The sequence below is a fragment of the Daphnia pulicaria genome, chromosome 1 (genome assembly GCF_021234035.1).
Source record: "Daphnia pulicaria isolate SC F1-1A chromosome 1, SC_F0-13Bv2, whole genome shotgun sequence".
In the NCBI taxonomy this organism is placed as follows: Eukaryota; Metazoa; Arthropoda; class Branchiopoda; order Diplostraca; family Daphniidae; genus Daphnia; species Daphnia pulicaria.
Genome location: NC_060913.1, coordinates 17,080,352 through 17,105,986, shown reverse-complemented (window position 1 = coordinate 17,105,986; position 25,635 = coordinate 17,080,352). Strand labels below are relative to the sequence as shown.

Genomic DNA, 25,635 nt, shown 5'->3' with positions numbered 1-25,635 from the left:
AGACGAAACAAATCTTTTCTTAAGTGTCAGTTCACTTTTTCAGAGTAAAAAAAAATAACAAATATCCCCAAATTTACTTACCTTTTAGTTTTTTACAGTACCCGAGTTTTACTCGGAATTTTGAAAAATAATTATAATTCGAATTTTGTCAAAGTTCACAGTCAAATATGGTTTGTAATAAAAATCCCCAAGTTTACAATCCCCGAGTTTTAGTCTGAGTTTTGAACGGACTAAAAATCGGGAAACAACTTCATAGCAGACGACAAAATGGCGACCCCCGAGTGAATTTCCCGAGTTTTAGTTCCCCGACCCCCGAGCCCCAAATCCCGAGTTTTAGTGATACCCTTTTTCAAATGCTTGTTTTTTTTTTCTCAACTCATTTCTCACATCGTATAGTATATGTGCCTTATTCGTTTACAATCCGCCTTGCCCCAGTTTCCCCCTCCATTCTGACGCTCTCGCTTCATATATCTCAGTTTTGTTTTCAATTATCCACCACTTTCCCAATTCAAATACATTTTTTTCTTTTGGTAGTTAGTAACTACTATGATTGTTTTGTTTTCTCGTTTTTTCCCGATTGCTTGTTTCTATCACTGAACTCCTATTACTTTACACCAAGAATACCCGTCTTCCACCCCAGTTTCCCAATGCGTTCATTTTTTCTTCCTTTCAATATAACCATTTCTCTGGGTTTTCTCTCCTCTTTTCTCTTCTCTCCTCTTCCTCTCTCTCTTTCTCAAATTTTTCTGCTGTCGCATACTTGGATGTTTTTTTTCTCTCTCCAGCAATCCCCAGTTTCCCAAAATATGTGCGTACCTAAACGCAACGGTGCTATACTACTGTCTCCCGTTTTAAATTTGTGCCAAAATGCCGACTCCTAGAGTCGTCTCTAAAGAAGACGGCTCTGAAATGCCCCGGAGGCAGCCCCACCCACTTAAAGATGGCCGCCACCAAGGACGTCACGCCCTGACGACACGACCTGACGTCACGACCGGCACTACCCGACGTCACCCCCGACTTCACGTGGACGTCAGCAGCCTGGTCAGCACTTCCAAACCCAAGATGGATTGCCACGCTAACCCGTTCCAACTGGCCGTGCCATCCCGATATGACTTGGCGCGCAAGCACCGGATCAGCTCATCTTCCCCGCTCATTAACTTCATATATAAACCGCACTTATCCATGTCTCTCGCTCTCTTAATTGCTGTACTCCCTTCCTATTGACAAGACGTCAATACATCTTTCTGTCATACTTGACTTGTCTAAGGGTACTCTCTGTAATCACTCAATCGGGGTATTACACTTGCAATAGTAATTGCAATATTTATGCGAGTGCAAATATTTATTTTTTTTTGCAAAACCTCACAGAGAATTCGCCAATAAATATAAGTTAATCTGGATCTTCAAAGTAATCTACGACTGCAGCATAAACTGCTGCAATATCATTTCTTTTCTTTACGGCTCTTTCATCTAGGAAGCCGTCGTCGCCAGGGTTATCCTGTTATTCATCCTGCCAATCGTTGTTGTGAACTACATCGTAAAGAAGGATAAAAGGTATGTAAAGTGTAAAATTATGTAAGCAGCACGCAGCAACAATCATGCAGGTGAAATAGTCAAAATATTTCACATCGACAGTTCGTAGCCTCCTAAATTTTCCCTTTATTCGGGCAAAATTTCTTTCGATTTGTTAACGATTGTTTGCAAGGGCATTGTTATAGCGTATCTGAAACTACACGATATTTGAGAATGATATGACAGAAAATATGGTATCATTTTATATATACTATATCATGTAATTCACGATCGAAAAAAAAGATTTAATTTAATTCCCCAGGGAACTAGATCTGAACAACACTGCAAAGTTTTTATGCTAACCCGCCAAATATGGTTAAATGTGTGTGTTAAAGAATAAAACAACTTTTTCTTCCCCAAAAGATAAGCAGAAAAACTTTACCCCACCAATAATGTGTTGGCATTTGACTGCAAATACCGACTTTCAGACATTGCTCACGATTCTTGTTACTTATCCATTACGTCCGACAGATCATCACCCATTATATAATCCTTGTTCACAGTCACTACAATTTAATGCCAAAGGCCATAATTATCTAGTAAACTGAACTTCATAAAAAGTACATTTTCACATTCAAGTGGACTGATGGATAAATGGACTTCTCAGTTTTAACCTCACTTTTTGCCTTCGCCTTTGAATCTCCTCCTGCTATCTCCGACTGGGAATTTGATGCGGCAACTTGCTCCCTAACCCCTAATCAATGCCTGGTAACGATGGCATTACTGCCGAACTGCTGCTTATCGTTTGTCTCCCGATAGTCAAGTAATACCTATTGGCCATTCTCATTGCATGCTTGCAATTATGTTTCTTTCCTAATTCGTGGAAATGTTCAAAGGTGTTCGTCTTAGGCAAACCCAACAAATAGGATAACTAAAATTTGAATAGCTTCAGTTCGATCAGTTTAGTGTCCAACCACGGTCCAACAGGAGAGGTAGACTAACGCCATGGCAGCAGACTAATCAAGGGACTTAGAAGGTTCCTTAAAATGCCGCTTGGATCGCGGGCGTAGGTCAAGATTTGAGAGCGTCAAAATTCCGCTTAAGCTTTGCTACTTGCGGCGTTGCCTGTCACACGAAATCGTTAATTGCGGAGTTTCAACTAATGTTTAAGTTGACACTTGACGAACTGCAAGTGTTGTTTACCAGCTGTCTAGATGTGAAAAAAAGAAATAGCGATGGAGGAATGAAATTGTCTAAAGAGCAATAACAACGAACCCATTCCATCAGAACGACAGAGAAAGCAACAATACACAGATTTTCGTATAACACGCAACGTCGCATAAGAAAAGCTTCAGCTGAACGTCTTGCATCTATAGCGGCTCTTACATCGTCATCGGACAACATGTCCGCAACTGACATATATTTCAGGATCGATTTTTCGAAATGATATGTATGCTCTTTGAAAACATGCTTGCTCATTGATGAGGAGTTATTAAATAACTTCAATTTCGAAAAAATTTGCAAAAAATTTCCCAAATGATTTAAGATTTCCAAAGTTCGCTTTTGCTACATCGTGGTTTAATAGGAAATCAAATGGAATAAACTAGTTTTCATCTAATTTGTTAATTTCATCTAGAAGATAAATTAAGAAATTAGCGTTCAACTATAAAAAAATATAAAAAAATGTATTTACCCAAATAGTCTTTCATTAATCTTCTCTTTTCAATTATAATTTTATTAATCCTGCTTTTGCGATCGTAACAATCCATAGATGAAGCTATAGACATTCTTTTTAGAATATCTTTGGATTCATCATCTGTAAGCTACATAAAATAAAGAATTATTCCATACCCCTTTGCTTTAAATTTATTTAAAAAAATACCAAAAAACGTGCCCGAGTTTCCTTAATCATGAAAAATTGGTTAAAGTTACCAAGATTCAGCCATTCATGTGTCTTGGCGAAACAACCAAGTGGTGTGTAGTAATCGCTCATGTCGCGATAGCAAGCCAAGCCGCTACCAACGGTTGCAATTGGCGGCAAGACGAATTGAACGTGTTCGTGCAAATTCGGCAATGTCCTACAAAATGTTTAGTTATTAAATTGTATTTTAATGGAAATTTAATAATGAATTTCCTCTTACGGACAAGTAGTTGTGAAATCCTGAAGAAGTTGCAATGCCTTTGATGAAATATCTTTGTGTTGTGATTGCCGTTGAACAGTCACGATGAAGTTGATTGGTGATGAGGTTGTTGGTGGAAGGATGAAGAGATTTATGGGTCTTTTCATCCCTTTTTTTAATTTAGGAAGTTGTCCTTTTTGACAGGTGTAACACACCCTTCTTCCTTCGCATTTGATTGTTTTGCTGCATGTATCCCAGCAAATTGGGCACCTAATGCCTGCTGGTATTTCGAAGAAATCAACTTCCAAGTATGATTTCATCGAGTCGATGTCAGCCGTACCACTTTCAATGTCATTCGGCTTGGTTTGTCGTCCGTATGGTAGCAATTCATCTAAAACGAAACATGTTTTTGATTAGAATTCAATGCGGATATTGAAACACTTTTTTTTGTGTCGTAGAAAAAAAGTTACCTTTGGCCATTTCTAGAAATTCGTTGTAAAACTTGTCATCCAGAAGTTTGCTCATCATTCAAGCAACTTTTTTGTTAGTTGTTTCACTTGGTTTAGGCATTTTTACGATCAATGAACACACCAGCACGAACAATTTGGTCTTATTTACAGGAAATAATGTGACTATTAACCAGATCCCAACGATATAGCAATGGATTTCTAAATTTCCGCGATTGTTATATTACTCACCACCTCGTGTACAACAAACCTTTGTCTAGCACGAAACGACGCTGCGATCATCAATCCGATAACAACGACATAACAATCGATTTATAAATTGACCCGATTGTTATATTACTCCCCACCTCGTGTTCAACCACGTAAACATAAGTGTGAAGACTTTTTGTTTCATGACGTCTGGATAATCTCCAGTGCCGTAAATGGGATTGGCAATCCAACCTCCAAGAAATTGCAATGCCCTTTCGGCCGCTTCAATATTTTCTAATTGGTCGTCTCTGATCGTACCAGTTGATATTAAGCGTTATTCCAACTTTCCCTGCAAAGTAAAATCGAGGATTTTTTAAAAGACTTGATGATTTTAAATTTTTTTCCAATGTTGAAATACCGTTTTGAGTTGGTTTGAATGAGGTTTCATATGCTTGATATGCTCTGGCGTGAGCCAAAATAATATGGTGACCCACCTGATAGGTGTAAGTACCTGGCCCGTATGTCCCTTTGATTAAAAATAATATGTTGGATACTATTTCTATGCAGCTTTCATTTATTTTATAGAATTACCTGGCGCAGTATTTCCAGAACCGTATCCTGACGTCCAAGGAAAAATTGTTTAACATAAACAAACTCAAACTGTAATGAAATGTTAGAAATAAAACCTTGATATGCAATGACCCATGGTTCGTTTATAATCCAATATTTCACCTGTTAAGGACGTTTTAAAAAAATTTCTAACAGAAATTAGAAAGCCAAAAAAGTGTAACAACTTACGTCGTTGCCAAACTCAGTATAACAGAGACGAGAATATTCTTCAAACCAATCGACAATGCTTATATTTAGCCATCCCCCTATCAGTTCTAGTGCTTGTGGTAAGTCCCAGTGATACAAGGTCACCTATTCATCACCCAGATTTTATTTTTTTTTTATTTGCAACAAGTCACAGAGATAAAAAAAATTCTTACCATTGGTTCGATTTTGGCGGCTTTAAGCGCCGCTATCAACGTTTTGTAGTAATCAATTCCTGCCTGGTTAACTTCACCGATGCCGTTGGGGAGAACTCGGGCCCAGGAAATAGAAAATCGATAATGAGTAACCTATATGTGGGTTCGTTGTATATAAATGAGATTAGTTATTTAATTCGTAGAGTTATACATTTGAGATTACTCCCAAACTTTGAAGGGCTTCAATATCCTTTTGGTAGAAGTAGTAACTGTTACAAGCTACTTTTCTGGACGATCCGTCAGACACGTGATTTGGATCGTTCATCCAGACGTCGTAGATACTTAGTCCTTTGCATTTTTATATATAAACAATTATTAGCTGTTGGCTGACTTTCAAAGCAGCATTTTAAATTTACCGTCAGCATCCCATCCGCCTTCGATCTGATAAGCGCTTGTAGCCGCAGCCCACATGAAGTCAGACGAGAAGTTGTCATAGACTAACGGTTCATCCACATAAATACCTGTAGTAAGTGCGAAGACGGCAAACTGCATTAAAAATCTGGCACAATTAGTGACCTTCATCTCAACTAAATTTCTGAATTTTAGAAAATAACAACGTTGTGGAGTAATAATGACTTAAGTGAGTACTGTCGAAGCGAAACACTTTGACTAATAATAGGCTGATATTACAGTCACAATAAACCCAGACTTTATCTGTCTTGTCTGCCATAATAGATATGACATATGAACTTTGATCTAGTTTTTAGATATAATCAAACCAGTAGGGATTCAAACTCAATTTAAAACCGACTGCAGCTGTTAAAAAAAAAATTTCCTCATCTGCTGAAGGATCTGACACCTTTATTTAGTCCTATATTGAATTCTTGTTGTAATTAACACGATTACCCAAATCAATTCGAATAAGTTACAGCATTTGGTCGTACGTGTCATTTTCTATAACTTTAATTGTTGTTTATGGGCGTTTATGGGCTCTGTAACAAAACGTGCATGATAACGACTCCAGTATCGGAAAATTCCTATAATTTAAGCATAATAACCACCTAATCCATTCAATAAAATTATTTAAAGTTGTAAGTAACTGTTGTTTTTTTAATAAACAGCCAACTTATCAGTTGGGGATTCATCGCACCAGCTTCCTCCAAGGTCATCAACCGCGTAACTAAAATTTTGGTCGCTATCGTAGTCTATTGAGCATGCTTAGTCTCAGAAAGTACGTTGGGAACATTATTTCCATACTGTATATGGCACATTTTGCAGTAACATGCATACTCGTCAACCGAAAAAATTTTGAATAAGATAAAATTTGATTAATGTCTTAATTGAGACTCTTTAAGTGCCCCATACAAAAAGCAGAAATAGCTAGACAATGAAACAAGAAGGTTAGAATTTGTTTAAATTTGAATAGGCTTAGCAGAAGAAACTCTAAGTCCAAAGGGTTGTCAAAGGTATGTAAAACATAAATAAATTGTAGCATACAACTTTGAAACAGATTCTCTGAAAAGGAAAATACTTGTAGCCGAATTGGCTGTTCCCTCAACAATTTCGGATATGCCTGATCGGTGTTAACATGTCATCTACCACAAATTTTTGGTTTATTCAACTATCATCACGCAACATCTACGGGGACATACCCTGTGCCAACAGAAAAATTGTGGATGCAAATAATTCACACTGGGAAATGCCATTGGGATCTAGCTGTTTCTGGTTTTCCTGTGTGTAGAAACAATGATGTTGCTGTTTATGACAGCATGGGGTTTGAAAGAGTTTCAGAAGAGGAAACCGTGAAAGCCATTTCCAGCTTACTGGGTCGCACTAACTACAACTTAATTGCCCCAAGCTGTCAAAAACAAGCTGACAAAAGTAGTTGTGGTGTTTTTGCTGTTGCTTTTGCTGTTGAAGTTGCTTTAGGAGCAGACCCTTCAACTATTGCCCTGGTGAAAGAAGCGCAAATGAAGGACCATTTTTAAAAAATAATGTTTACGAGATTAGATATAAAACCTTTTCCCAAAACATCGACATCTAAGGTGCAACCGGCAATCTAAGACAAAAAGTATGGAAAATAACCAGTTAAAAATAATCTCATTGTTGCTTTATGTTGTTTATCTTTCCTCCAACACAAATGTCAATTCAGTTTTCCCGTACTTTTGTTGATATCAAGTTTTTACTTCTAAAATGGATACAATACAATTTGACACAACACCCTGCGTACTGTCTAAAATTTGTTGTATCTAAATGGGGGGGGGGGGGGTAATCTGCATGAATGATTTTCAATTTTTTCCGATTCATGCGGCGATTCATGCAGAATACCTTCATGCAGTCATGCAGACTTGTCATGCAGATTACCAACACCCCAAACTTATTCACCTATTCCTACTATTCACCGAGTACTAGCAACCCTTTTTTACGACGCCTACAATTTATCATACGAAGCTCTTTCACGTTTATTTGAAGCAAACTTCTTAATGATTGTTAAAGTGATTCATGTATTTTGAAAATTATTGTTGCAAAGTATTAACCTCATTTTAGATTATGCAACAATTTTTGGAAAATCACTGTAACAAAGGTTCAATTTTTCATGAAAATTGGGTTAAAAATTCTCAAAGGGCAGAAAGCCGAGTCTCTGGTACCTAAAAAAAAGCACAGAAAAAAAATAGACAAACTTAGGTAAAAAAGTTTAATTTTTCATTAATAATTTAGATCAGTGCTAATGAGTTGTTACGATGTAATGTTATACCTAGAAAGGTCCCGTCACAGCAACGCCCCTCCCCCAAGTGCAACACAGCTTTTTGGTGTGTTTTTAGATGAATCAAAATTCGCATAATTATCTCGAATCGATTTTCCCGTACATTTCATCTTCACGTCAGGTTTGTAACAAGTTTAGCATTTACTGTATCTTTCGTCCATGTTTTTTGTGTTATTCTCGTGACCTTTTTTAAATCCAGTAAAAGACCAAACAGGGTTAAAATAGAATGGGTGTGTACAGAATCAACTCGATCAAGTTATTTTGATCATATGATGATCACGTGATCTCTATAAATTCACACATAACTCGTTGAGCAACCCTACGTAGAGTTAAAACATATTTAGCGTTGCCCTTGACTTTTTATAGACAATGGACAAGAAAATTTGTTAATTGAAAAAATAGCAGACGACTAAAAATTTCGATACCAAGAAAGCGTGGTCCTAATAGCTTCCTAGTGAATGGAATCGAATACGTTTATTCATCGCAGCCAATTTTACAAAGTATTAATTTTTTTATAATTTGTATTTTTAATTATGTTAACTAAAAGGAGTAAGTAACGTGCGAAATGTTAGACCAGTTGGACCTGTTGTTCGTGCTCGTCCAGCCAAACGCCCGATTGTCTTAACAACTTTATCTTTTCCTGTACAGCTGCAACGAAATTGACTGCCGAATGTTATGTGTCGTCCAATAGGTAGTATGGAATTGGTTCGTTAACAACAAAAAGCAATTTTTATTATCGTTAATAGTTCCAAGCCTAGATGTGCCTCGTGATTTTGAAATATCAGCTACAACTTCTGCTATGGCCACTCTAAAAAAGGATACTATTGTTAGTCATCTAGAAAAGTCTTTTATAATGCAAAAAAAGTGGAAAGCGCACAACCAATTTTGTTGCGGTACTATTATTTTTCGCGCCTTTCTTTTTTTTTGGGGGGGGGGTAGATATTTATGGACTCGGGTGAACAAGTGCAAGACAAATACAGGAATCTTTTAAAAAGTATAAGGATAGTTCTGACGCAAAAAACAAACAAAGGGAGACCAAACCCTGGAAGATCTACGACGCCTTCCACGATGCAGTAAAAGATAAGCCAGAAATATCTCTTAAGCATATCAGAGAAAGTGGTGCATGCAAACGTGACTTGCATGATGATAAGGTATTCTCTTTGTTTTTATTACACAATTACCTTGCGTTGAGTTTAATTCATGATTTAATTGAATAGAGAGTAAACCGTTAATAAGTATAATTGTAAAGCAGGATCGGGACTATGTACAAATTGAAGATTCAGATGACGCTGATCCCGAGAGTTATTCATTAAAGAAGAAGAAGAAAAAGAAAGCAAGAGATTACTTTGAAGAGGCTATGATACAAGAGAAGAAAAGACAAGAGAAAGAAGAAAAGTGTTATCTAGAATTGAAGCCAAGGAAGAAGAAATCCTTCGTTATGTGAAAGAATTTAAAAGAAGTGGCTTACGAAAGGCAATTCTTGCAGAGACAAATGGGGTTAATTTAGCTGCCATCGCCGCCTCACTAGTTGGTAAAAGCAAAACTTTGAGTGAGGATACCCCTTGAAACTGTTCAGTTGGAATTTGACTTATGCTACTACTATGATACTAGTTTGCTTTCATTTAATTTGTTCAATCTTTGTGTAAATGCTGCTTTCAGTTCTACTTCATCTCGTCTCATGATCTCGTTTTAAGCCTGGTTTCTGAATTAGTTTAACCAGTAAAGGGTTATCAACCAGGCCAAAGTATTTATTTGTTTCTTCTATTCTTTGATTATTATTATTTTTGTGTTCGTGTCTGGACTCATCGTGTCTTGTGTTTTTTCCACGGACGATTCTCGATCGATCCTCGGTCGATTTTTTTTCTCTCCCTCTCCCCCTCTGCCAACAAATGGTAGCTATTGGGATCAAATTAAGGAAAAGGGGGGGGGGGGGGCGATCATAAAGATGTCGGGTTCTCACCCATATTGTCTTAATTTTACGAGCATCTCCAATTCAACGGACTACTCCCCTTTCGTTCAAAAGCAAAAGTGTCGAAACCAAAAAGTTCGCTACTGCGGACAACAGTCAGTCGACGGCAAACCTTCAACAAGTGAAAATGGACCAACGATCCTCTGTGAGACTAGTGGTGAACGATACGCTCGTAGTCGCGTACTTCGCAACAAACATAGCAGTAACCTTTATTCGTCGTTCTACGGCGGAAGGGTTAGAGTGTTCAATCCGCCCAGTGTTCGGGTCAGATACATAGTTCACAGATCCGGCAACGTCGAGAGTAGCAGACGCTGGACAACAGACAGTCGTCCCCACGTACGTCGTTCAAAACGATGAAATTGGTGTCCTGATAGTGCTCGAAATGGATTTCTTATTAGCGCTAAAAGGCAGGCTGCTCAGTCAACATGGAGACGAAGAAATGAATCCACATTACCCCATCCCGGGTGAGGAAGACTTAACTGCATCCCGCCCCATCCATTCCACAGGATTGACCGTATCAATGGGATCACTTGCCTGGCAGCAACAATCAACTTATGAAATGGAACCCAGTCAAGACGGTCAATACCACTTTGACTCAATAACAAACACCAGATTCCCAATCTTAGGACCATAAACCTCCGAATGGGACCCAGCGGGGAGCATCCTAGGCCTTAATTTCCTGAGGCTAGCGGAATTCAGGATCGAATTCCCCGGCGCCACCATCCGATGGCCACAGACTCTCGCGGTCCACCTGGTACGTCGCCGCGCGGTGGCGATGAACGGGCCAACCTGCCACAGATGCCGCCAACCGGGCCACCTGCGCTCGCAGTTCACGGTCCGACCGCGCCCAGAAGAAAGGGCCATTGCCGAACGGCCCCAGCAGTAACTTTTTTTTATCTCTCCTTCTTTTCACTGTGGTCCTTCCTCGTCCCTTACCATTTAAATTTCCCCCTTCTTACAACATTTATTTCCATGAATATTTTTCAAATGGGTATCATTAAAACTCGGGATTCGGGGCTCGGGGAACTAAAAGTCGGGAAATTCACTCGGGGATCGCCATTTTGTCGTCTGCTATTAAGTTGTTTCCCGAGTTTTAGAATTTTTAGACGGGGTGTCGGGTTTAAACAAGGGTAACTAAAACTCGGGGAATGTACTCGGGGGTCGCTGATTTTGACGGGCCCACCCACTTCGAAATAAGGAAGAAACCTTTTTTGCTGTCAATGTGTTTGAATCATTGATGGAAAATTCCATGTTTTTCATATTAAAATAGAGAAAGAATTCAAGATGATTTAATGATTGATTTCCTGTTGCGCAGTAATAGCCTACAGCGCAAACATGGAACTTGTAGGAGAGGGGTTACTGATTGTTGTTAACAGCGAAACCAGAAACAAAGTGCTCAATTCCCTAGAGGCTCAAATCTAGAATCTTGTCTTTCTCAATTCCCTAGAGGACATTATCCTCTCACCCCATCTCTCAGACTCTCACCCCATCTCGAAAAAACAGTTTGACTTCTTTCACGTAGCCTGTCATCAGAGTGTGTGTAATTCACCCATAGTTTGTTGAACTCTTCACTTGTGAAGACTCATTTTTGGTTCCTGATGAACATGTAATAAAAATGAAAACTTTTGGTTCAGCAGCAAATCAAGTGACTAAATGGCTGGCTGAACTTAAAGCCACGGATAAAGTGCCTTTTATGCCCTCTGGGGGATATGTCTACATTTACACGTGGAGTGACGGTCCCACCAAGAAAGGTAAACGTCCTGCATAGTGATAATTGATGATAATTAAAATGAGTAGGCCTATATTTGTCAAGTATTGCTTTTATGAATTCCCCCATTAGGAATTCTTATTGACTCGTATCTAAATAGTAAATAATATGTAGTAAGTAGTATTCAATACTGCGCGTATTGAATAGTAAATTCACTCTAGTTTACATTCGACTAGTTGTCTTTCATGAAAACATGTACAGTACCTACCAGAAGTTTGGAAACGCGCGAGAGGAGCGGAGAGAAGCTTATGTAAAAAGCCGATTTTCGCCGCGTTCCCCAAAAATCGGGTTTTTGACGGAGGGTGTTGAAATTTTTTTTGGAAGTAGCCATAATAGTTGGCTACTTCCTGATTTTTTTTCAGATTTTTATATTTAAGGGGAGGGCAGCTACAAATGGATCTAAAAATTTGGAAACACGCTGTAGAAGCGTATTAAAAAGTGGCTACTTTGCCGCTCTCTAATTAGAGAAAAAATAGCCCTACAAACACGCCAAAAAAAGCAAAATAAAGAGCTTCGTTAGCTCTATGACAAGTGTCATTTTCAAATTTTTTGAGTTTCATTTAATATAATGAATTTCAAATTGAAAATGAGATTTGTCATTTTTGCCCATTTCTCCCCTTCTGTCCCACCCCGCGGTGTTGTCGCGATTTCTCCTTTGTTTCATTTTCGTAGGAAGGGTAAATATCGCCTACTAGAGCAAAGGCGAAAATTTCCCCCCTCCGAAAATGAAACAAAGGAGAAATCGCGACTCGGACTATATCTCAGTTTTGTTTTCAATTATCCACCACTATCCCAATTCATATATATTTTTTCTTTTGGTAGTTAATAACTACTATGATTGTTTTCTTTTCTCGTTTTTTTTTCCCGATTGCTTATTTCTATCACTGAACCCCTTTTACTTTACACCAAGAATACCCGTCTTCCACCCCAGTTTCCCAATGCGTTCATTTTTTCTTCCTTTCAATATAACCATTTCGGTTTGTTTCTCTCCTCGTCCTCTCTCTCTTTCTCAAATTTTTCTGCTGTCGCATACTTGGATGTTTCTTTTCTCTCTCCAGCAATCCCCAGTTTCCCAAAATATGTGCGTACCTTAACGCAACGGTACTATACTACTGTCTCCCGTTTTAAATTTGTGCCAAAATGCCGACTCTTAGAGTCGTCTCTAAAGGAGACGACTCTGTAATGCCACGGAGGCAGCCCCACCCACTTAAAGATGGCCGCCACCAAGGACGTCACGCCCTGACGTCACGACCTGACGTCACGACCGGCACTACCCGACGTCACCCCCGACGTCACGCGGACGCAGCAGCCCGGTCAGCACTTCCAAACCCAAGATGACTTGCCACACTAACCCGTTCCAACTGGCCGCGCCATCCCGATATGACTTGGCGCGTCAGCCACGGATCAGCTCATCTTCCCCGCTCATTAACCCCCATATATAAACCGCACTTATCCATGTCTCTCGCTCTCTCGCTGTACTCCCTTCCTATTGACCGGACGTCAATACATCTGTCTGTCATACTCGACTTGTCTGAGGGTACCCTCTGTAATCACTCAATCGGGGTATTACACTTGCAATAGTTATTGTAATATTTATGCGAGTGCAACTATTTATTTTTTTGCAAAACATAACAGAGAAATATAAGTTAATCTGGATCTTCAAAGTAATCTACGACTGCAGCATAATTTGCTGCAATATCATTTCTTTTCTTTACGGCTCTTTCATATAGGAAGCCGTCGTCGCCAGGGTTATCCTGTTATTCATCCTGCCAATCGTTGTTGTGAACTACATCGTTAGGAAGGATAAATGGTATGTCAAGTGTTTAATTATGGAAGCAGCACGCAGCAACAATCATGCAGGTGAAAAAGTCAAAATTTCTCACATCGACAGTTCGTAGCCTCCTTAATTTTCCCTTTAGTCAGGCAAAATTTCTTTCGATTTGTTAACGATTGTTTGCAAGGGCATTGTTATAGCGTATCTGGAACTACACGATATTTGAGAATGATATGACAGAAAATATGGTATTATTTTATATATACTACATCATGTAATTCACGATCGAAACTGATCGAAGTTTTTCGATCATTTCCCATTTAATTCCCCGGGGATCGAGATCTGAACAACACTGCAAATTTTTATGCTATCCCGCCACATATGGTTAAATGTGTGTGTTAAAGAATAAAAGAACTTTCTCTTCCCCAAAAGATAAAATAAAGCAGAGAAACTTTACCCCAATGTGTAGGCATTTGACTGCAAATACCGACTTTCAGACATTGCTCACGATTCTTGTTACTTATCCATTACGTCAGGCAGATCATCACCCATTATATAATCCTTGTTCACAGTCACTGCAAATTAATGCCAAAGGCTATAATTCATCTAGTAAACTGAACTTCATAAAAAAGTACATTTTCACATTCTAGTGGACTGATGGATAAATGGACTTCTCAGTTTTAACCTCCTTTTTTGCCTTCGCCTTTCAATCTCCTCCTGCTATCTCCGACTGGGAATTTGATGCGGCAACTTGCTCCCTAACCCCTAATCAACGCCTGGTAACGATGGAATTACTGCAGAACTGCTGCTTATCGTTTGTCTCCCGATAGTCAAGAAATACCTATTGGCCATTCTCATTGCATGCTTGCGTTTACGTTTCTTTCCTAGTTCGTGGAAATGTTCAAAGGTGTTCGTCTTAGGCAAACCCAACAAATAGGATAACTAAACTTTGAATAGCTTCAGTTCAATCAGTTTAGTGTCCAACCTTGGTTAACTCCTCGAGAAGATAGCTTTTGGACGAAACTCTTGGTTACACTAAAAATTGGCTCGTTCAGCTTCTTTCAGCATGGCTTCAGGGAAAACTGATAAACCAAAACAGCAGCTCACTCAATTATCTCTTTCATTGAATCCGCTTCCCTGGATCAAAAATTCTTCGCCGCTGCTTTCCTTGACATCAAAACTGCAATTGATTCAGTTGTGTAACATGCAATCGTTGCAGCCCTTGTGAAACGCGCCAGCCCTCCTTACCTGCTGAAAATCTTAGCTAGCTTTCTACTAACAGAATAGCCATTTTTCCATCGACGCGTTTTCTTTGTAGCACCTAGTTGGCCTCGGTTGCCCACAAGGAAGATTTGTATCTCCCTTCATGTGGAATATGATGGTTTACGACCTTTTTTGCGCCAATTCCCTTTCTAGCAAAGATTACTGAATACAGAGACGATATCTCAGTTGCTCCTGCTAACAAAACCCTTGCAATGGCCACTAGAAACTTGGCGCTGATCTGTGACTACATTGTAAAGTGGATTGCATCCAGAAAGCTACACCTAAACGCTTGAAAAACCGTCGTCAAGATTTTCTCTCGTAGGAGCCTGATCACCAGCAATCAGGATGAAAATCTTTCCGTTACTTAAAGTCTCATTTCTCTGTCTCATCTTCAACCAAAATCTCTGATCATCCGCCATGGAACATCAACCTTCACTCTTCTATCGGTTATTGTGCCATTATATCCCAACCCCATGGGAATTCTTTATGTTTTTCTTTACTCACAGCGTCGTCATGGAAGCCTGTTTTTATGATGTTGCGTCGGAAAAATCGGCCGTTTAGACGATTTGATGATTTTAATGTCTCGCTCCCTCCACTTGTTTCTTATCACATGGTGATCTCCAGGCGCCATCGTAACATCGTAAAGTAATAATTTTTTTCATTCAACAAAATTCGATATTCTGCCTGTGATGTTTTCCTGAGCACTAAATCTTCTATCTTTCAGCCAGCGATGCCAACCAGAAGCAGATAACCTGTACACCCTTTTAACACCAGGCTCCTTTTGCCACATTTTCTACGAAACCAGCCTCCTGTCCCTCGATCTCATTCTGGCAGTTCAATGAGACAAAACCTCGCCATCAATATCGAGTGAACTCTGCCTAGGATGCCTAAAGGCTATTAAGGCCACAATCAATTTAATTACCTTTGCTTCATGTTAAATGCAGAATGGGTAAACTCTAAAATGGAATCAAGCACGCGATGTTTCTTTTAAAGATGTGCTCTCAGCTCTGCCCTTGCTTAACTTTAAAAAAATAACGCTAAATCAGTTTTTAACTGACAACTGTCTACTGAATCAAAATAAAACACGGATTTGACTTTTCTCCATCCCCCGTTTGTTTATGCGGCTGCGACCCAAGGGTCAGCTCTACTGTTCGCATAGGCTGTAAATTAGACCTGACCACCCAACTTCACGTCTTCCTACAGAAAAACAACTGTTTGACATGACATGACTTGTGAAGATCAAAATCTGCTTAGCAAAGTTTTGTACAAAAAGGAGTTATTAACAAGTGACAGAAAAAAATTTATAAGTTTGCCTGTCCCAGCAGAGAAAGTAAGAAAATGTATTTGGCTAAGAGCCTGTGGACTTTGGACAAACGACATAAGCCTGAGAAGTCATCTTTACGTCTGTGATGACCAAAGGCATTTACATTTCAACCACTGTAATTTTCTTATAGTCATATTACCAATTATGTTATTACAATAGATGGAGGTTGATTGCTGAAACTTGTACCATGTTTCCCGCGCTTCTGGAAATCCTGAAAATCATGGAATAGTCTGGGGGATGTGGATTTCATGGGATTTTCATGGAGTTTTCTGAAAAATCATTAAAAAAAAGGAAAAGAACCTATTAAAAGAGCATGTAAGCTCATATATTTTAAGTTTTCGCATGTTAGCGTGTCTTGGTTCGTAAACTTATTAATTCATTCCAATGATCAAATTAATAATATTTTCATTTCTCATCAGGGATTTCTGAAAAAAAATGTGATGAATGCAAAAAAAATTTTCCTTGAAAGCATCTCTTGGGTGGCAATCAAAGGACGGTGGAATCAAAATCACGTCCACGGTTCGTAAAATTATTTATAATTGATTATAATGGTCTAACTTAAATTTTTTGGTTTAATTAGGAAAGTCTGAGAAATGTGATGTATGGGATAAAACATTTTCATCAAAGAAAAATATGATAACACACAAGAAAAAGTTCCACGGTTTGTAATCTAATTTATTTTTTTAATAACAATTTTAAAAATTAATGTTTTCATATTAATTTTATATAGAAAAAATGCAACAGCAGCAGCAGCAAAAGTTAACAGAAACCGAAGAACTGAGTGCCCCAAACAATACTGATACCTTACAAATTACAGAAAAAAGAGAAAACACTAAGAAAACCGGATTTTTTAATTTCAAAAACGTTCAAATAAAGTTTGACAAGTGGTGAAAATTAGACGAGAGCATCTCACCCAGTTGGAGATGTGACATTCTCTAATGACATCATGTTCATTACTTCATGACTGCATATTATCTCTCTCTATGTGTGTGTGCACCTATTTGTTGATGCGTGTGAGAATGTGAGTAAATGTGGTATACGTGGTGAGTAGCAGTTCGTATATTTTAGAGTGCATACGTAGTATATACTATGTATACATATACTACATGCATTTTAGATAGTAGACTACTAAACGACTACTAGACTAAGACTATTGAAGTGTGATGTGTCGTCAAACCACGAATTTATTCGAATAGTACGACAAGGTTGAAACAATTGAGTCTACACACAGGGGGGAAACGGGCACGAAGGGGGAAGGTTTACGCGTTGAGTCCTGAGCCCGAATGGCCACCTCTCGCTCGAGTCTTTCTCAACTCTCGCATGTCGCGACCGTCGCGACATCTACCCCCACATATGGCGACTATCGTGAATACATCACAATTCACAAACCTTCCCGAGCCGACGAACGCTGTTTATGGCAATCAGCAGCCGGATGGAGGCTCCATACATGACATGACAAGGGTGTGGCCCAGTGGCCGTGTGCACTGATAGCAGAGGGGTGTAGGGGTACAAATGGATACGCTCAAGAACATCATTGTTGACCAATAATAACATTGAAGACAAGAATGTGATTGAATACACCGAGGGGGATTAAGCAGAAAAGCGAACACGGGACTAGCGCGTTCGGGCGCTTCTGCGCGCGGCTGTTGGGGTATGCGCTGCCGGCTGCCATCCGACATCTGGAGGGTCCGTTACCACAGCCGCGTGTTCATCGCCCGAATCCGGTGCCCATGGTGCCGCACCATCCTCTTCTTCAGCCGTTGCGGGGACCATGGGACGGAAAAACTGTCTGTTACGCCGAGGCACACTATCGCTGGCAAATTTAATGCGCTATGATCGATACCGGCTGACCGCGACGATCCCCCTGACCTGGCTCCATAATTTCGTCTTAGTGTCTTGAACACGCACCGGTGCCTTGACAGGAAGTGGAGAAAGCGGACGAGCTTGAGAGTCGAACAAGAATTTCATGGCTGCGTTCACTTCGGCCTGACGTTCTCGCACCGCCATAACCTCTTTCCATTGGCTGGCATAGGACGAACGGTGGGCTGGTACGATAGAGCGGGGCTGATTGCCGAAGACAATTTGAGCCGGCGACAGTCGCGTCACATGCGGAGTATTCCAGAATTCCAGCAATCGAGTGAGAAACTCTTCCGATGATAAATCTCCCGACGGGGCCAGCTTCAGCACCAACTCCATCAACGCTTTCACCGCAGCCTCTACGTGCCCGTTAATTTTGGGATAGTGTGGGGTGGAGTTGCGCCACGCCCCATCGTTGAAGAGCCGCCTGAAAAATTTCGGTGTCAAAGTGTGGGCCGTCATCCGAACGAAAGCGCATCTGAACGCCTAATTCAACGAAGTTGCTGATGACGGCCTACATCACCTCCCGGGCTGTAGGGTCACGCTTCCACTGGTGCACCACTGGCCATCCTGACAGTCGGGCCGCATAAACCAGGACGTGGAGAGATCCATGTTGAAATAAATCAGCAGAAACATCCTCAAAGACGTACGTTGGCATTGGGTCCGCCATCAGCGGTTTCTGGCCTTGGCTCGCCAGCCGTTCCTGGCAGATAGCGCACCTCTCCACCAACATAGTGATGTAATTGTTGACCCCATGCCAGTAAACTGTCTGCTGAGCGTGCCGTTTTGTTCTCACGATCACGATGGTCCGCGTGCAATTTGGCGAGGACGTTGCGGCGAAATGTGAGGGAAATAACGATACGCGAGCCGTTCAAGACGAGGCCGCCGTCTGTTGATAGTTGATCCCGGATTGACCAAAATTGAGTGACGTGAGTCGGAGAGAGTGCGCGGTCCGTGGGAAATTTGGATTCAACTGCCGTGATCAAGTCGAGATAATGGGGATCTGCCGCTGCTCCTGACTGTAACTCGGTGAGAAGTTTATCTGGCAGGTGATGTGACGAATCTGGGTCGTCTTCAGATTCGGCAATGGCATTGACGCTCCGGATAATCACGTTACGCACAGAAAATGCTAGCTCCGTCGCGATGCACTCATCGTCCGCCACCGGGTCGTTAACGGGCGCCCGCGAAAGCGCATCCAGAATTGCGTGGTCTTTGCCCCTGCGCCAAACGGTCGTAAACGAATACGGATAAGCGCTCCTTAAACCGTTGGATTTTTGGGTTGTCGATTGCGTCGAGAGTATACTTGTCCAGGATCGCCACTAGCGCTTGATGGTCGACCATCAGCGTAAAGTTGGGTAGGCCTTACAGGTACAGGCAGCATTTACGGATCGCCCACTCTACGGCCGCCAACTCCAACTCCACGATGGCATATCTAGATTTGGTGTCTGTAAACCAGCGTGAATTGGCGTCCACCAACCTCCAGGAGTCGCCGTGGCGCTGCAGTAATGCGTATCCCATACCATTCTTTCTTAATGCGTCAACCTGTATGGTAGTTTCTATCCATTGCTTTTAATTGGCTTTTTTACAATAAATCGTGCAATATCTTGTTTATTTTATGGCGAAAGTCTCTAATTCTTAAGTTTTGTAGTTTACTAGAAAAACCCTCGTTTGTCAAGGCCACTTTGCCATAGGGCACCATGTAAACCGCGGCTGCCGCGCGGCTGAAAATGATTTGACCGTCTGTCACTATTTTTTCATATACAACCTATTTTACACATGATTTTTATGAAAATTTGAAAAGTTATAAAGTAAAACACTTAGAATACGTGGAGGTATTTAAAATAATTTATTTCTAATTAGAAATACCATATTTATAAGAAAATAAAAAAATTTGAATTTCAACTTCGAATTTTTTTACAGAAATATTTAATATTTTCGCGGAGGGTTATGTATGTAACATTTTGAACACTATAATAATAAAGCTCATTAAAAAAATTCATGTTACATTTTGTCCGAGGTTAAAAATTAATTACCCTCGACTATAATGCCAATTAGCTACCAAACTTCGTTGCAACAGTCAAGAAGTCAGTGTCAATGACAATTTGTTTAAAATTTGGAAAAAAATGTTATTGTTAACACTTTCTTGAAAGCGTAGTGCCTACCCCCCCCCCCCCTTCACCATCTAGTGGCGATCGCAAAAAAATCACAACCACATCTTCTGTGAAAACGCGACACCAATCGTTTTTTTTTTTTTTTCGCTGATCGGGATCAAGACTGCGGTAGAAAAATTCGGTCACAATACTGCTTTGGGCTATAACCCACGAGCCAGTAATACGGCCCCAAATCGAAGGCTTGAATCGAATCAACTTTCCAGTGCACTTCACTTTTTTAAGCTAGTTTGTAGCAAGTTAGATTCTGGCCAGTTGACTTCATTTTTTTCGGGTGTTTTCGGGTCGATAATCGCTTTTTAAGATATGAATTAATTTATAGACATGAAATGTATTTATTTAAGTATATCCACATACTTTGGGAACCCAAATCACATCAATTTCCGCTAAATCCAATGCAATTTCTTTCAGATATTGACGAATAGTTGTCCAACCTTAGCCTAGTAATCCAGTACATTCTTCATTGGCACCTTTTATTGTAAAAGTAAAACGCAATTATTTTCGAATCCCGGCGCACATCACAGAAAAGTAAAAGACTGTATTTACCCGCAACACTTTCTGTTACCAGTGCGAAAATAACTATAGAGTGACGGCAACGATGTACTAATCATAATAATAATTTTAATCTCATAGCCATTGAGGGAACAATTGAAGTAAAATTACAAATAACAGCAAAAAACTGTTCATGTTGTTGGATGAAATATTAAGACGATTTTTTCGACCAGAATTGGAAATAAGAACCTGAGAGATGAGTAAAATATCCAGGAAAGCTGGCGGTTTTTATGGCGGCCTATTCAAAAAATGAATTTGCGTCATTTATTGAGCAGCTGCTTTACACGATTTGGCTTCAATAAATTAGTTCTGGTTATTTTTAAATATTTGGCATTGGGTTTTAATTGGACTTTAAATGTATATTTATCAAGTTAATCATTCGCACTTAGTTGAAACAATTGTGTCGATCCGAACTGATACGAGCGAAAATTCCCCAGAATCTGTTGATTTTTATTCAAAGAAGCCTATCCAAATATTAGGCGTTCGACGTTCGATGAAGTAATTTATTGAACAGCTGTTTGACAGGATACAGAAACCAACATGTTCAAATTAATGATAGCGAATGACTTCCGCTTTGGACGCATTATTGGCGATTTTCAGATTATGTTGTTTCGGCCTTATCTATTTATAACTGGACTGTATTTTTATACCTCCACGCAAGCATGTGATTGTTTGTTACAGCATGTCCTTATTAATTGCCATCACCCAAGTATTTTAGTTGGCTTCTTTGCACTCTTGCTGATTAGTTTATAGCTAATTATAATCAGTGGTTTACTTCTAATTGTGTTGACTTTCGCGGTAATTTTGCTTTGCATGCAATCGCAAAAATGTTTCTGATGATAGCACAAGGAGAATCAGAGTGCTATAGGGAAGTATTTATTTTCGAGGTTGTCTTCAAAATACCCACTGATTTGTATACAGGTCTATACAATGACGTCATCTATTGAACAGGTGTTGAAGCCCACATGTTTTATTTGAAGCTACAGCATCGGATCATCGAACTGTTTCTTATGAAGTTAGATTGGCACTAATTTTTTTTACCCCTTTTGGTAGTAAACTCTGAGGTATGAATTAGGTTAATGGAAAATTTGTATTGTTTCTAAGTAGCCACTCACAACCGCAATAACCCCCCAAAATTCAATACTTAATTTAAAGACCTTATTTAGAATGAGTCGGAAAATCTTAAACTGTAGTAACTGTAAATAAATGTTCAAATTTTAGCGGTCACGCATGATGTTACCAAGGCAACGACAGGTAGCGCAACGGTATAATGACGTGCTGCATCATAAATAATCGTAAAAAATGTTGAAATTAAATCAAGGTTCCGTCAAAACATTACCTTCAGCACCAACCACTTGATTGTTGCAATTGCTTATTGCTAGTTAAAGAAAAAGTATGGACACAGTTGTTAGCGATAACAGGAATATACAGAAATAATTAACAACGAGAATAAGAAACTGCAAATACAGTAACTGCAAATACCAATAAAACCCCAATCTTACTCATTAGCGAGTGTGATGTTATTTACTCAACAAACGTTGAACAATAAAAATTTATCAAATATTATATTGATTATTGTGGCTACGTAAACGTTTCATAGTTTCCTCTATATAGACACGGGTCGATGTTTATTCTCATGTTTTCTTCTTAGCTTTGAACAGAACTATAAAATTCTATGGCCCAAAATAATTCCATCTCACAATGTTATCAATAACAATCGTTCCATTATTCGCCGTTCGATAAGATCGATAACGAACATTTGAGAGCAACAAAGTTTTTAAAGCCCTGAGAACCGATTTCTGCATACATACTACTTGTAATCAATAAAATCCTACACAACAGACGAGGTAAAAAGAAATTTGAAAATAAAATTTCATTTCGAAATTGGATAGTTATTGCAAGGCTGGTCCGATCGAAACCCGTTGTCGTGGATGATTTGAGCGATGTAACGGGCGGAAGCTTTGGCCGTCCGTGGGAGTTCTGGCGACGAAAAATCGACATTGAAAAGTCCGAATTTCTCGCTTCACGGATATTTAACAAAAGACAAATTTTAATTCCTTTTGTTGGAAAATGAATTATAACTTTAAATAGAATTCACTTGTATCCAGCACGCCATTCAAAGTTGTCCATTAAAGACCAGGCCGTGTACCCACTGACTTTGACTCCGTCGGTTTTAATGGCTGTGCTCATCCAATTTGGAATATTGACATAATTAGCGATCGACCGGGTCCCTTAATGATTTCATTATGTATATACCTTTGAGGACGTTATTGATGTAGTGCTTGTAGTAATAGATTCTCAACATGTCGTCCAAATTGCCAGCCGTGTCACTGTATCCGTTCTCGGTGATGATCATTTCCGGGTTGTTGAACTTGTCTCTCAGCCAGCCCAAAAGATTTCGCAAGCCGAAAGGCGTTATTTTTAACCAAGGTGATCCAGATCTATTTTTTTCAAATCAAATCATTTTTTCCCGCCAATTCTTTCAAGTATAAAATTATACAATACTTACCCGTACCAAGATGAATCATAATAAGAATAAAGATCTTGATCGGATTCATAACTGACGTCGTTGATATTGCTGGGTTGATTAACCGTCAGCAAACTGGTGTAGTGATTGATGCCGAGGAAATCCGCACTGCCCTGAACCAACAGCTTTTGCTCGGCGGTGAATTCCGGCAGCCGAGATTGATTGAATCCTTGCTGAGCGCTTTTCTCCCCAATCTTGTACAAGATAATACTACAAAATTGAATATAAGCCGGGGTAGTACGTATAATAAGTTGATCTATGCTGTCCTCAGACCTTCAGTTTCATAATTGATGGGTAATCCCCGCTACCGAAAATTGGATTGGCAAACCAACCGCCCATAAACTGGAGTGCTCGTTCGGCCGCATCCTTATCGGCTATCAGATCGCTTCCCGGGAAGAACCAATTGACATTTAATGCGATTCCAACTTTTCCTGTTATAACATTCCGCCATCAGTTAGGCTATTCCTTTTTTTTCTCCCTTCTTATTTAAATAATTGCAGGCTATGCTCAAAGGCATAACAATATGTATTACCTTGTTGGGAAGCTTTGAAAGTTGATTCGTAGAGTCGGTAGGCTTTGGCGTGGGCTAGGATCAAGTTGTGGCCGGCTTGATAAGTATAAGTTCCAGGTCCGTATTTGGCTAGGGAGACGAGCAGCAATATTAAAAGCTAGATAAGAATCTAAAGGGAAAAATTCTGTCTGGTGGAATATAAGGAAGGATGGACGGAGACGAAGAAAAGGGAGGGGTAGAGAAGCTTTGTTATATTATACCAGGTGCGCTGACTCCGAGTCCGTAGCCTGAAGGATCAAAAATAGAGAAGAAAAAAAAAAGAAGCCCAAGATAAATATCTCAAGATTTACGGCGACTTTTTCTTTAAGGGAAAATAATTTTCGACGACATTTCTAAAATAAATTATACGACCTTGCCAAGCTGTAATCCAAGGCTCGTTTAGGGTGACCCATATTTTTACCTAAATATATCCAAACAAAAATGAAATTTTTTCAAAAATTATTAAACTTAATAAACATAAAATCAGATTTTAAAACACTCGAGCCCTAGGCTTTGCGTGTCCTTTTCCGGGCATTCAATTCGATGAAAAAAAGATTGGACTGATAAATTATTATTTTTCAAAAAAAGAAAAAGAAGATGAGTACGTCATCGCCGAATTGAGTGAAACAGAGACGGGCGTATTCTTCGAACCAGTCGGCCACGGAAGCGTTCAACCAGCCTCCCATATCCTCGAGGGCTTGCGGTAAATCCCAGTGGTACAAGGTTACCTGATGGAGCGTGAAAGGAAACACATTTTTTTTGTTTTGTTTTTCCGTTTGGTAGTTGTGATAAATGAATAAATAAATACGAAATAGAATAAATACCATCGGCTGGATGTTTGCCACTTTGAGTGCGGCAATCAGATTCTTATAGTAGTCGATTCCCGGTTGGTTGACTTGGCCGATTCCGTTTGGCAAAACCCTCGGCCACGAAATGGAGAACCGGTAGTGACTCACCTGGATGATGGTGAATACAATAACAAAAGCAGACGTCATCATAAATTAGCACAACAAATGCACAAAGAGAGGCTCGGCCTCAAAATTGTTATTATACTCAAGAGATCCTGGTTATTTACATTTAAACTCTTGAGGGCGTCGACGTCTTTTTGGTAAAAATAGTAACTGTTACAAGCTGTTTGGCCTGTAGCTCCTTCGGCAACAATGCCCGGCTGCGATGTATAAGTGTCCCAAATACTCGGCCCTTTACCTAACATTTTCCCCATTCATTTGAATTTTTTTCACACAAGAAAAATTTGTCTGTTTTTTGTTTTTTGTTTAAATTACCATCGACGTTCCAGGCTCCTTCGATCTGATGGGCGCTGGTTGCCGAAGCCCAGATGAAATCAGGCGGGAAAGTGTCGTAAAGTAACGGCTCATCAACGAAGATGGCCGAAACTTTGTCGCTAGCGACAACCAAACTCAAAATCAGCCAAGAAATCCATCGCCGGTTGTCCATCCTGTTATTTCGCGATTGTCTCATTTTTCCCAGAATATCAAAGTGGAAAAATTGAAAAAAGGAAAAAGACGACGAACTTGCTCATATAATAACAATAATAATGCACCTTTGTTGTCGGATGTCTGAGACGATCAAACCGAGCGATAGTACAACCGGTTGTTGGATTTTCTCCATATATCATCACCGCCAGTTGACGTGTATCGCCAAGGTTGTTATCAAACGCTGAGCGATTGTCTTGTTTATTATACGACAGTTCGGTCATTATCATGCGGGAAAATCCAAAACAGCGCTGCTGCTGTCTCGTCTCTCTCCGTCGGCCAACTATTTTATTGTTGTTGTGTTGTTGTTGTTGTCGTTGTTGTGGCTGTTTTATTATCTATTCGACTTTGGAATTTGGCAGACATCCAT

The 25,635-nt window shown here is 39.7% G+C and overlaps 2 protein-coding genes across 2 annotated transcripts; both read right to left on the bottom strand.

Moving 5' to 3' along the window:
- Positions 1–2,944: 2,944 nt before the first annotated feature.
- Positions 2,945–5,908, bottom strand: LOC124321208 (beta-glucosidase 6-like). Its single transcript, XM_046784114.1, has 13 exons — positions 5,673–5,908; positions 5,480–5,604; positions 5,278–5,409; positions 5,087–5,209; positions 4,975–5,020; positions 4,880–4,906; positions 4,707–4,814; positions 4,331–4,637; positions 4,103–4,264; positions 3,654–4,023; positions 3,395–3,590; positions 3,206–3,335; positions 2,945–3,144 (listed from the first exon to the last, which is right to left on the bottom strand). The coding sequence occupies exons 1-8, from the start codon at positions 5,836–5,838 to the stop codon at positions 4,573–4,575; spliced, it is 792 nt and encodes a 263-aa protein (XP_046640070.1). The 5' UTR covers positions 5,839–5,908; the 3' UTR covers positions 2,945–3,144; positions 3,206–3,335; positions 3,395–3,590; positions 3,654–4,023; positions 4,103–4,264; positions 4,331–4,572.
- A 16,401-nt stretch (positions 5,909–22,309) lies between these two features.
- Positions 22,310–25,390, bottom strand: LOC124328440 (lactase-phlorizin hydrolase-like). The gene is made up of 12 exons (XM_046787212.1): positions 25,056–25,390; positions 24,848–24,978; positions 24,597–24,728; positions 24,378–24,500; positions 24,145–24,193; positions 23,994–24,020; positions 23,755–23,862; positions 23,496–23,653; positions 23,205–23,416; positions 22,952–23,136; positions 22,794–22,875; positions 22,310–22,716 (listed from the first exon to the last, which is right to left on the bottom strand). Exons 1-12 carry the CDS (start codon positions 25,249–25,251, stop codon positions 22,569–22,571), a joined length of 1,551 nt encoding a protein of 516 aa, XP_046643168.1. The 5' UTR covers positions 25,252–25,390; the 3' UTR covers positions 22,310–22,568.
- Positions 25,391–25,635: the final 245 nt, after the last annotated feature.